At 41.5% G+C, this 13003-nt stretch overlaps 1 protein-coding gene and 1 pseudogene across 1 annotated transcript; both read right to left on the reverse strand.

Moving 5' to 3' along the window:
• Positions 1-506: 506 nt before the first annotated feature.
• On the reverse strand, positions 507-9307 carry LOC102823881 (39S ribosomal protein L19, mitochondrial-like). The gene is made up of 6 exons (XM_006870779.1): positions 9205-9307; positions 8901-9018; positions 4710-4828; positions 4028-4162; positions 873-1054; positions 507-747 (listed from the first exon to the last, which is right to left on the reverse strand). The coding sequence occupies exons 1-6, from the start codon at positions 9305-9307 to the stop codon at positions 526-528; spliced, it is 879 nt and encodes a 292-aa protein (XP_006870841.1). The 3' UTR covers positions 507-525.
• A 2699-nt stretch (positions 9308-12006) lies between these two features.
• LOC102832935 lies at positions 12007-12461 on the reverse strand (annotated as a pseudogene).
• Between the last annotated feature and the right edge of the window lie 542 nt (positions 12462-13003).

A 13003-nucleotide genomic window follows, 5' to 3' on the forward strand; every position in this document is an offset into this window, starting at 1 on the left:
CAGACCCAGCAGCAGCTCTCTCTCGGAAGCCTTACACAGGGTCACTATGAGTCAGAACCAGTTCGAGGGCACACACTTGCTAAGATGCTGTTCAAAACAACAAAAAGGCAAAGCGAAGAAATGATTAATAGCACATCATGATAGTGCCTACATGTCGGAGAGGGACGTTATCCAGGCACTCCCCTGATGGTGTGTGCACAAATGTTAGTTTTATTATTATTCTTTAAATCAAATACTATTCTGTATTTATTTCAGTTTTGAAACCCCATCTTCTCCACTCCCCCCACTCAGATGCCGTGCTCACTAAAGAGCTGTCGGGTTTGGCATTTCTCCTGGAGCTTGCCCTCCAGTAAGAGATTGTTACTCTTTTTAAAGTGATCCATTATTCACTTAATTTTTTTAAAAAAGCACTACTGAAATAAGAAACTTATTGATTTAATGACTATGTCCTTATAAAATAATATTAAACTGGTCTCAAAATAAGTCTTCTGATGACTCAGTATGTCACCAAATTCATTCTCAAAGTCAGGTTTTTTTCGATGCATCAATTTCTTGCCATATTGCAGCTTCAATCTTCGAAGTATCATATTCTCTCATCATATCAAACTCAAGCCAAGGCTGATCCCACTTCCGAGCTTCTTTCATTTGTTCCTCAGTTAAACAAAGATCAAATCTGATTCCTTTAACATTAAATTTTGCACGTTCCCAGCGTTTAGACCAGGGCTTAGGCTTCATTTTCACTTTTAACTAAGATAGAAGAAAAGGAATAAATTAGGTTATGAAACATAAGTAAAATTCTTCTGAATTTTTCCTTAAGAACATTCTTCCTTATTTTATACTTGAGCTTCTAGTTGCAAATGTACATCCTATACCTGATTAACAGGAACTTCTTGGGTAGATTCTTGTGCTACTGGCTTCATATTCATATCAAAAGTGCTGTATTCAGGAAGCGCATCTCTTAAGTACAACAAGCTATCGTCCAGTCGTTTCTCTAACTTGACTACTTGGATCTCCTGAATTCGAGGATTATAAAGCTGAAAACAAATCTCGACACCTTAACAAAGGAGAAGAAAACATATTAACTTAAATCCAAATTCTTGTTTATATCTCATACTATGACAAAGACTATTTCATAAGGGAAATAGCATAGAGCTTTGCACATAGGAAAAGTGACATAAATGCATAAAGAAATAAACTAAAACCATCTGTTGTGTGCTATCGAGTCAGTTCCAACTCAGAGCAATCCTAAACAGGATTTCCAAAAGCAGCTGGTGGCTTTTGGAATGACCTTGTGACCTTGTAGTTACTAGTTGAGTGCTTATCCTACAGTATCACACCAGAATCCACTTAGATGGCAGGTACCTGGATTAAGAAAAAATCTTTAAAAAAAAAATGTCTATGAATATGTTGAGTCACATCTCCAGTTCTGGTAAGTTATAGCTTGTTTGAAAAAGTTTGAGTAAATTCTTCACTCTTTCATGTTCTGTTTATTTCCCAAATACTTGAATAAAAATTAACCTTCCATGTTAAGAGCAACAGAATCTGTGATATAGAATGAGGAAGTAAAAGTTGTTTGTCGTTACGTGCCACCGTGCTGGTTCTGACTCACAGTGATCCTGTATAGTGTTTCCAAGGAGAGGTTGTTGAGTTTGAACCACAGTCCAGAGCAGTGCCTATCTTACAGTGCCACACCAGCGGGTCCCCTTTTCAAGACTACACTAGTTTTGTTTTCTTTTTTTTTAACATGCTGGGGGCCCTTTGTCAAAGGCAAGCTCCGAACAGCTTTAACTGTGCCAAGATGCTACCAGCAGTTATACATACCATCTGTATCATTAAACAATTATGTGTATTTTTTAGAATAATTCCACGAGAAATATATCATTAACAATGATCAACATTAATATCTAGTTTAATAACAGGATTCAATCCAATATTTTCTGTACACCTAATCTGTTCCAGACACTGATCTAGCTCTACAGGTTCTGTTGTGGCACCAGTCAACTGCTAACTAAAGATCGAAGGTTCAAACCCCTCAGCTGCTCCTAAGAAACCCTATACAGGGTTGCTATGAGTCAGAATCAACTTGATGGCAGCAACAATGAACTCAAATGTAACAATCGTGAGAATGGGGCAGTGTTTCATTCTGTTGTGTACAGGGCTATATGAGTCAGAACCGACTGCCAGCACCTAACAACAACAACGGGTTCTGGTTTAACAGGTAGGCAGTGGTGCCATTTTTAGAAATGGTAAGACAGTGAGAGTAATGCAGTGTGAAGAAAAATATTAAACTTATTCTTGCTTATAAGATAACCAAGTGGAGATGTTGAATAAGTAGTTTAGGTAGTTGTATAGAGCTCTGGTAGCGTAGTGGTTACGAATCGGGCTGCGAACCGGAAGGTCAGCAGTTCGAAATTACCAGCTGCTCCGCGGGAGAAAGATGAGGCGATCTGCTCCCGTAAAGATTTACACCCTCGGAAACCCTATTCAGGGTCGCTATGGGTCGAAACCGACTCGACGGCACTTAACAACAACAACAACTATATATATATATATATATATATGTATCTGGAACTTGGAAAGGGTCGGTCCTGGAAACCTAAGTTTGGGAATTATTATTATATGGGTGGTATGGTATTTAAATCACTGGATAAGAAAGAACTACCAAAGAGATTAGCAATCGTTAATGATGAGGAGGGTTAGGAGAGTCAAAACATATCGTAGAGACAGGTAAGAAGAAGTTAAATACTATTTTGAGTATTATATATATAACATTTCATATATAACATCATAGTTGACTGTTAATTAACCACAACTCTCTTGCGACAGAAACAATGACAATGTCCCTTTTAAAGAAGAAGTTCAAATCTAGGTCTGTCTGACTCACTACTATGCTCATTTCTTCCTATTAGAAGGCTTTTCCAACTACCTGAACTGATTGGAGGCAAACTTCCTGTCATCATCCAGCTGTGCTGAGCTCCTACTACATACATGACATCGCTACATCAGTCCAGTTGTGCTGAGCTACATGGCATCACTAGTCATTACACAGAAAGAGTAAGACAGTCACTGCTCTCAGTTTTCCATCTCTCTAAATAAGTATGGGAGTAGGAGTCATGTCTACAATTTATCACTGGTTTCTCTGCCTTGTTAGGCACAGTATGTAAACATAATTTTGACTTTTATTATAAATGCCTCCAAGTCACATAAAACGGTGGTGATTGTGACACTTGTTTTGTGTCATAATATAAAGCAAAATGGAGGCATTTGCTCTTTGAAGTAACTATCTCACAAGGGCACCACTATAGTTATCTTAATATCCATAGGAATTATTTCCCTCAAATGAAAGCTCCCACATTGCTTGGAAGTCACTTAGCTCCTTCTCTGGCACAGTCATGGTTTGAGAAGTTGACAGGCAGTCTTTGGGTTCATGTCCTTTAATGTCATAAACTTACCGTCTTTGAAATCAACTCCTATTCTCAACACACTCTGCCTCACAATCACCTTCACTTGCTGTATGTGCAGCTTTCAGTTACGGAAGGCTCCAAGCCTTTCTTGCACTGGCCAAACCCAACTCAAAGTAACTGCCACCAGGTCGATTCGAACTCACAATGACCCTATCTATGGTTTCAGACAGTAAATCTTTATGGAAACAGACAGGCCCATCTGTCTTAACCCACTGTGCCACTAGGACGCCTTCTCTTCCTCTAAAGTCAGGCTAAATTAGAACTGCACGCCTGACTTACCTACAAACTCAACTTAAAGACACACTTAGGAATGGATCTCGTTTGTAGCCGAGGGACTGCCTGCACTTGTTAAAGCTGTAGTGGAGGAAGCCTTCAAGAGAAAGCAGACCAAAGTGTTTAGTCAGTGATCACTTTGCATGCCTTTCTAAGGCTCATGGAGAGCACGGCCATGTCTTCCTTCAGAGCCCTCTCCAGGTTCCAGATATCTCCTCCTAGAATAAAGAAAACAGAAAAGAATCCCAATAGCATTTTCTAGAAAATCCAAACAATGAAATGCAACCTACCTTGTCCTTCAATAATATTCCTAAGGATAAATGTGGCTCCTAGTCCTTTTCCTGATCTCTGGATGCAAATCCCCAGAAATTGGCTGAGTTTCCCACTGGCATATGGGTCAGCTGTAGTAACACGAAGTATGCTTCCTATAAATTCAAAAGAGAAGTCCACTTGTAAATGAGTTGCAAAAACAAAATGGAGAATTTCCAGGTAACTTCATAATTTTCTAAATATTTCAACAAAATACTGGGAATAAGTAAATATTTATATATGCAAAACCCAGATATGTGAACAATACTTTTCTCTAAGCCAAGGAAATAAGATGGTTATGGATTGAATTGTGTTTCCCTAAACGTGTTGCTATCCTAACTAACCATTTTACCATGCAGATGTAATCTCATTATGTTAATGAGGTCTTTACAGTACAGGGTGTGTTTTAAGCCAATCATAAAAAAAAAAAAACCCAACCATTTTTGAGATTTAAAAAAACAAAACAAAACAGATTAGGCACAGAAGAAGGCAGACACAAGAGAAGACAATAACTTTCTGAAAGCAACAAGTGCCCTGAAGTCAGACCTCTAGCCTCCTCACAGTTCCTCGGTTCCTTAGAGCCTTAGGGGTTTGCTAAAGCAGCACTATGAAACTAAGACATAACCCTTCAACCACTAAGAAAAGTACCCAGTTCTTACTGACCAACATAGAACTCTGGAATGTGGAGTACTTTCCTCCTTTCTAACATATCTTTTCTTTCTATTTGAAATTTCAGAGGATTTGTTCTTCCTCTTGGAGGAATGAATTCTGGACTCAAGAACCTGTAAAAAAAATGTTAAAAATAAAATTAAAAGACCATTAGAACGAATACTATTGCTTTACAAAGAAATGTAAGAAAATTATATTGATGTTTTTTATTCTTCCTGCTCTAAAAAACGTTGATCTTTTTTCTAAGTGTTAATCAAGGCTCATGTAAATAGCTAACAAAAACGAAGTAGTACTTACCCAACCGTGTGTTTTGAAACCCTTGATTAAACCCTCTAGAGCTTAAAGGAATCCTTACAACAACCAGGCAGGTTTGGAATGATCTTTTTTCAGATGAAGGCAAATAACTGAACCACTGCTAACTATTTGTTAAAAAGTTTTCAAATCAGAACTGAAATGTCTGTACATCTGTCTGACTCCAAAGTCTCTGACCAGAAAACATCTTACAGGCTATCTGATGTTCAATCAAAGTTACAATCAGGTTTTAAACACTGGATCTACTTATAGTTGTTGTTAAGTGCTGCTGAGTTAATTCTGCCACATAGGGACCCTGTTTAAGGTGAGTCTGAACCAACCTCGTGGTTAACAGTCCAGTGATTATCCTATAGAGCCATACCAAGACTCCATTTACCTGTTAGTCTCTTCAACTAGTCCTGTCCTCACATCTTTTATTTTTAGTGCAATGGTTTTTAAAGAGGTCAGGTCTCCTGTCTTATAGAATTTCTCTGGATTTGTTACCATATTACTTAACAACAAAACCCCAAACAAAACCCACTGCCATCAGTTGATTTCCACAGACTAAGGTTTAATATTTTTGGTAAGAATATTACAATAGGGGACAAATCCTCACAGCAAGAAACATTCACACACACAAAGTGGACGGAGAAGGGCAGCTTGGACATTGGATACTCAAATGGGGAGCAGGGGACTACAAAGTCAAGAAGTGACTGGCTTACAAGCTTTCAAGAGGGAACCTGGTGCTAGGGAGCAGGGCGGAAGGCAAAATCTCCAGTAGGTACTATTCAATCTGCCTGGGCAGAGCTGATGAAAGGAGATACAGATGGGTAACTCATGATACTGTAGTGAATAATGCTATCAGGACGCACTATGAGGATTGGAAATGCAAAGGTAGAAGCTTTGTAACAAGGAAGGGAGTGATTAATTCTTCAGGATAGGAGCGGAGGCCTCTGGGACCATCAACGGAGAAGAGCTGAGAACGGGACCCTACCCAGAGAAACAGAGATGCCTGAGATGGAGACATGGAGTGATGAAGCGACTGGGGACTTTGGACCCAGAGAGGGAAAGGGACTGTGGGCCGAAAACTGGGGGGAGGAGAGGGAAGTGTAGGGGGCGGGTTTCTGGGATATACCCTTTGGGTGGTTGATGATGCATGGAGGGTATTGGAACCATGGCAATGAGATGATATACGATGGAATAAATGTAAAACTAAAGTTCTCCCATGTAAAGTACCATATAATTCACAATAAAACATTAAAAAAAAAAAGAATATTACAATAGTTAAGGAGCCCTGGTAGTGTTGTGGATTACGAGGTGAACTGCTAACCACAAATCAGCAGTTCAAATCTACCAGTTACTACATGGGAGAAAGATAAAGCTTTCTGCTTCTATAAAGATTTACAGACTTGGAAACCCTATATATAGGGTCACTGTGAGTCAGAACTGACTCAGTGGCACACAGTCGCCACCACCATTACAACAGTGATAGGAATTTCTAATTGTGTCACAACAGGAGATACAAAATGTCAGCTTGCACCATTATTGGCAATGCTAGGTTTACTTGATTAGGGTGAAGAATTTCACTACACATTTTTCATACTTTATATATTTCACATATATGTGTGTATGTGTGTGTGCATGTATCTGACTGGTATTTAGTGATTTTCCCCTACACATCCTGTTTGTGAAATTCATTCATTTTTTAAATTAGCTTTATTTCATTTTTCAGTGCTCTATGGAGTCCTGATACGGCACTGTGGGTTAATGTGCTGGACTGCAAAGTCGGCAGTTCAGAATCACCAGTCGCTCCTCAGAAACCCTGTACAGGGTCGCTATGGGTCAGAATCAACTCGACAGCACTTAACAACAATGTAATATTCAAGGACTAAAATACAGCCTTCAAGTCCTTGAATATTATACAGCAATGCAGAATGAGCTAGAGTTTTGTTTTCTTTATATTGGATTATAACTCAATATAAAGAAAACAAATATCCTCATAACTGGGCTAATAAACAGTATCATGACAAATGAAGAGGATACTGAAGTTGTCAACGGTTTCATTTTCTTTGGATCAACAATCAATTCCCATGGATGCAGCAGTCGAGAAATCAAATGACATATTACACTGGGAAAATCTTCTGTGAAAGATTTCTTTAAAGTGTTCAAGAGCAAAGACTTCAAGGACCAAATTGTGCCTGGCTCAAGCCATGTTATTTTCAATTGCCTCATATGCATGTGAAGTTGGATAATGAATCTGGAAGCCTGGGGAAAAAAAAAAATCAATGCATTTGAACTGTGGTATTGGCAAAGAATACTGAAAGTACCGGACTGCCAGAACAAACAAATGTGTCTTCCAAGTACAGCCAGAATGCTCTTTGGAAGCAAGGATGGCAAGACTTTGTCTAATGTACTTTGGACATGTTATCAGAAGGAGCCAGTTCCTGGAGAAGGACATCATGCTTGGTAAAGTGGCGGGTCAGTGAAGAGGAAGACCCCAATAAAATGGACTGGCACAGTGACTGCAACAATAGGCTAACAATAAAACCCAGGAACTGTAAGACGAGAGAGTATTTCATTCTACTGGCACAAGGTTGCTGAGTCGGAGCTGACTCAACCACACCTAACAACAAACAATATTTCAATTATATGAAGGTAATTTGCCTGTTCACCTAATGATAGATATTTCAGGTGTGTCTATTCTAAAATTCTGTTAAATGCCAGTGTTAATTCTTGTATCTCTCTGCAGATGTGTGCGTTTCTGTAGGCTATATATCTTCTGAGTAGAGAGGTAGGAAGGTTATATACCAGCACTGCAGTTCTGACCGTAACTGTAAATCTTCATGAGAGCAGGAAGCCTCACCTTTCTCTGGCTTTCTAACTGCTAACCTCGCGGTTCAGCAGTCCAATGGGTAACCCACTACACTACCAGGTACAGATGTATACCAATTTATGGAATTTACAATCCCATTTAATGGAACTTTATTAGATGTTACTCTTTTAGAAGATCTTTTCTACTTAAAAAAAAAAAAAAGTTATCTAAGAAAATCTTTTGAGTTCATAGGTTCCAAAAACTGAAGTCCAAGTTATAACTCTAAAGTATCTGAAATCTTAAAACCACAGAGATCATCCAATGAACAATTCAGAGCCCTTTCTGAAGACCCAGAATTTAAAAAAGGTAATTTACACGGCTCCACCGCTCTTGAGGGGAAACTATACAGGTCCTAGTTCAGATAAACTTGTAGGTAGGGACAAGGTTTTGTTGTGCGTTGTCTGACTCATAGCGACCTTTATAGGGTTTCTGAGGCTATCTTTGAGGCGCAGAAAGCTCTTCATCTTTTTCCCGCGAAGGAGCTGGTGGGCTCAAATTGCCCACCTTGTGGTTCGTAGTCCAGTGCTTCTCCTCCAGCGCCACCGTGCTCCCCATCTCCAAGGCTATGCGCCTTCGTGAACCAGGCTTCTATACACTTGTTGTGACGAGCAAATTTCAGATACAGGTTGGTGGAGAGTTTCACTATGGGAATACTCTGCCAGAAATGCCCACCTAAAACACAGAGCCCTGGCCACTCCCAGCCAGGCCCGAACAGATCGCCTCCATCACTTAAAAGAGGCTGAGTCACAAAGAAAAATACTGGTACAAGTTAAACGCCATAAAGGTGTGATAGCCTCAAATCCAGGGAATTCTTACATGACGGTCTTATTTATTAAGACAGGATTGAAAGTTCAATGCTAGCTAGTGAGTAAAGGACGAAACAAAGGCGCAAGCTCAAGAACGCCAAATTCAAGGTCCTGTATACAGGCCCAGGGCGTTCCAGCATCCGATTCCGAGCCCAGACCCCTCAATCTCCGGCCCTCTGCCCAGAAGGTGGGAATCGCCGCTCGGCCAGCTCTCACCTTCTCTCCCGGCGCGCGGTAAGACGCTTGTCCACGATCACGGGTTTCGACGGGGGCTGGAACGTGCCAGGCCCCGAAGGCCCAGTGCTCTGCGGCCGGCCCTGTCCCTCATGGGCCCCTGCGGGAAACAACAGCTCAGGTCAGGTCTCCGAGCCTGCTCGGGAGCCGAGCAACTCCGCGGACCCACGACCCCACAAGGGCCTCCGCGGAGCTCGCCCCTGACTTTCCCCTGGGCCACGCGTGCGGGAACCGCCTCCCCCCAACCTGGCTCCGAGTCCCAGCCTTCAAGTTCCCCGCGGCTTACGGCAGACTGCAGAGGCTGGTGAAGGGAGCAATACCCTGGTGACTCTGAATGTCCGGCTTAGGGCCACCGAGGCCCCACAGCCTCCTACAATGGAGGCTGCCATGATTGCTTTTTAGGTCAAGACTACAACTCCCAGAAATCAGTACGACGAAGTCGCAGCCTTGTACGATCAGACGGTGGCTTACATGAGTCAAACTCGGTTGTGAGCTAGCGCTCTCATTCTCCACCCCTCTTTCGCACTTTCCTTCATATTCCAAAGAAAGTGCATATGTCTCTGGTTACCTATAATGTACTAGGTTATTCCCCTTTAAAAGTGCTATGGAGTGCTAGAAGTGCAAACAAATCTGTTTTGGAAGAAGTACAGCTAAAATGCTTCTTAGAAGCCAGAATAGCCAGACTTGGAGCCTCTCTTATAAGGAGGGGCCAGTCCCTGGAGAAGGACATCAAGCTTGGTACAGTGGAGAGTCAGCGAAAAAAGAGGGGACCGCCCCCCCGGACCGCCCCCCCGATGGATTGACACCGTGGCAGCAATGGACTCAAGCGTAACACGGACCTGGCAGTGAGTGCCTCGATCTGTTTTGCATAGGGTCGCTCTGAGTCGAAGCCACTGAAAGGCAGCTGACAATAAACCCCTTTACGTGAGGGCATTTTCAGCCTACAGAACACCTCTTCTATCAACTCTCTTTTCACTTCGCAGGCAAGCCGAATTTCCTGTCAAAAATCCTTTTATAGCCCTTTACTACTAGGTGGCGCTGTAGTATAAGTCTTGGACTGCTAACAGGAAGGGCAGCAGTTCAAATCCATCAGCCTCTTCTCTGTAGAAAAATGAGGCCTTCTGCTCCTATAAAGATTTACAGGCTTGGGTGGATTTGGGTCAGAATCAACTGAATGACATTGGGTTTGGGTTTTTACCTTCCACTGGTAGCTCTCACTTTTGCAGTACAGGATCGCTATGAGTCAGAACCAATTCGATGGCACTTAACAACACCAATCATTATACTATATGTGATTACGCTGTAAACTCCAGGAGTGCCCTTCTGTATCTAGGGTGTACTTGGCACTCAATAACTCTTCTGAGTTCAAGGAAAAAAAGAGTACCTGAGACAATAGAGCACTACCTAACTGAAGAACTAAAATTGAGTTGTGGCTAGACAACCCCACGTGGATTTGGCTGGGAGAGACGAATCCGCCAAACTCTGGGTCCATTGCCTGATGTGACAGGAGCTAATAAAGTCACACCGAGGAGGTGAAGAACAGACGAAAGGAGGATGCTGTTATTAAGCTTGTTCAAGCCGAACACAGGGATTGCCCAGATTCTATCTGCCTTTAGAAGCTTTTCAAATGTCTTTGACAGAGTAAGGATTACATCATAATCTTGGTATACATACAATTTCATAGAATTACAGGTTTAGCATGTACAGTATGCTTAACATGATAATGTTAAATCTTCACCCAATGGTGTTTCCCATATTGCTTCAGCTTTTGCTTCTGGATTCCTTGGAGATCTCCATGTATCTTAGCATCTCTTTTACCCCATCTCACTTAGCTGCTGCTTTGTTTATTTATTTATTTTTTTAATGTCTCAAAAGAGATATACTCAAGAAATATACTTGTGGTCACAATTGTTGGCTCAAATATAACCATTGTGATGATGGTGCAGGACTAAGCAGTGTTCCCTGGGGTTAGCCATGAGTGAGAACCTACTAGATGGTACCCATCAATCACATGCCTCATTAACATAACAAGGACAACCCATTCCCAATTAGATTAACCCACAGGCAGAGCTTGTAGGAGTTACTATACATATTGGAGGGCACAATTCAATCCATACACCTTGTCTTTCCCCTTTTAAAGACTTCTATAGCCTCAGAAACCGTTACTGGGTCGCTGAGTTGGAACCGACTCCATGGAGCATAACCACCACCACCATAGTTATCTAAAAACTGTGGGATAAAAAATTTCTCAACCACGTGACTTATCCTCTGCAGCCTCTAAATCTTACTCTGGCTTGCTACCCTGTAGATGCTACTTCAGAAAGAGAAACATGATTCTTTCTTTTTTTTTTTTTTTTGTTCTTCTACTTTTTAAATTTTTATTGTGGTATATATAAGAAAATGTTTGCCATTTCAACCATTTTTATATGCACAATTTTAGTGACACTAATGGCATTCACCTGTAGTGCAACCATTGTTGCTGTTTCTAAATTGTTTATCACCTTTAATAGAAACACTTTGCCCTTTCCCCCTTCCTCGCAACTTTGTATCTTCTCAAAGCTGACTACAAGTCCATTGCCTGGAAAAGATGAGGTTTTCTGCTCCCACATAGATTGGCAGCCTTGAAAGCCCTATACAGCAATAATAGTCTGTTGTGTTTACAGTACATCTTTTTTATCTATTGATGGACACTTGGGTTATTTCTATCTTCATAGTTGTTTCAATTTCTCAACATCCTTGCCAGCACTTGTTTTTCGCTTTCATAATAATATCCAGAAGTGAAGTCCTGGTGTGGCACTGTAGGATGAGCACTGCACTGTTAACCAAAAGGTCAGCAGTTCAAAGCCACCAGCTGCTCCTATATACAGGGTCACTGTGAGTCAAAACCAACTTGAAGGCACTTAATAATAACAATGACAATGACGTTGAGCATCTTTTCATGTGCTTGTTGGTCATTTGTTGATCATATTTGATGGAATTCCAATCCTTTGGCTCATTTTTTAAAATTGGGTTGTTTCTCTCTCTCTCTCTCTCTCTCTTTTTTTTACACCTCAGACATTTTTATTTCACTCCTATTATGCCAGGAATTCTAGGGACTAGTTTCTAGCAGCTCAGGCTCCTTTCCATTGGTTCTCACGAAGTGTGCCTCTCTCGGGGGAGCAGGCTGGTGCTTGACCTGAACCCAGGTCCCTTTCTCTTTGGCTTCCTTCTTTTTCTGATCATTTGCCTTCACTCGCTCAGGTAGCTGTCTCGGCTCTTAGAGTGCTTTATATGCTCAATGTGCACGTTAATTCTCTTGGCAAGAATCTTGCCTTTGACTTGCTTGTTCACAACAATGCCGACAGCATGCTGGGTCACATTGTAGACTCTTCCAGTTTTGCCGTGGTAACATTTGTGGGGCATGCCTTTTTGAACTGTGCCGGTTCCCTTTATGTCCACAATATCGCCTTTCTTGTAGATTCGCATGTATGTGGCCAAAGGCACGACACAAGGCCTGGAGAACATAGAGTGGGGGCCCTGCCTCTTTCCCTTTGTGTTTGTCATCTTGGGGGATTCCTGCAAGATGGCGGCTCCAGCTAGAAGCTGGATTGGTTCTCTTTTTGCTGTTGAGTGGTAGGAGGTAATTATATATATTCTGGATATTGAATATTCAATCCTTACCAGATATATGGTGGTTGTCAAGCTGGCAAGTTGGTTCTGACTCACAGTAACCCTGTGCATAGCAGAGAGGAACAGTGCCTTCTGTGCCATCTGCACAATTGTTGATATGCTTGAGCCCATTGTTGAAGCCACAGTGCCAGTCCATCTCATTGGGGGTGGGGGGGGAGGTCTTCCTTTTTTTTTTTGCTGATCTTCCACTATACCTAGCATAATGTCCTTCTCCAGGGACTGCTCCCTCCTGATAACATGTCCAAAGTAGGAAAGATGCAGTTTCTCCACCCTTGCCTCCAAGGAGTATTAAGGCTGTACATCTTCAAACATATTCCGGTTTGTTCTTCTGACAATCTATGGTACTTTCAATATTCTTCTCTAACACTGTAACTTAAATGCATCAATTCTTCTGTGGCCTTCCTCCCTCATTGTCC

This window comes from Chrysochloris asiatica, unplaced genomic scaffold (genome assembly GCF_000296735.1).
Source record: "Chrysochloris asiatica unplaced genomic scaffold, ChrAsi1.0 scaffold00151, whole genome shotgun sequence".
Taxonomy (NCBI): domain Eukaryota; kingdom Metazoa; phylum Chordata; class Mammalia; order Afrosoricida; family Chrysochloridae; genus Chrysochloris; species Chrysochloris asiatica.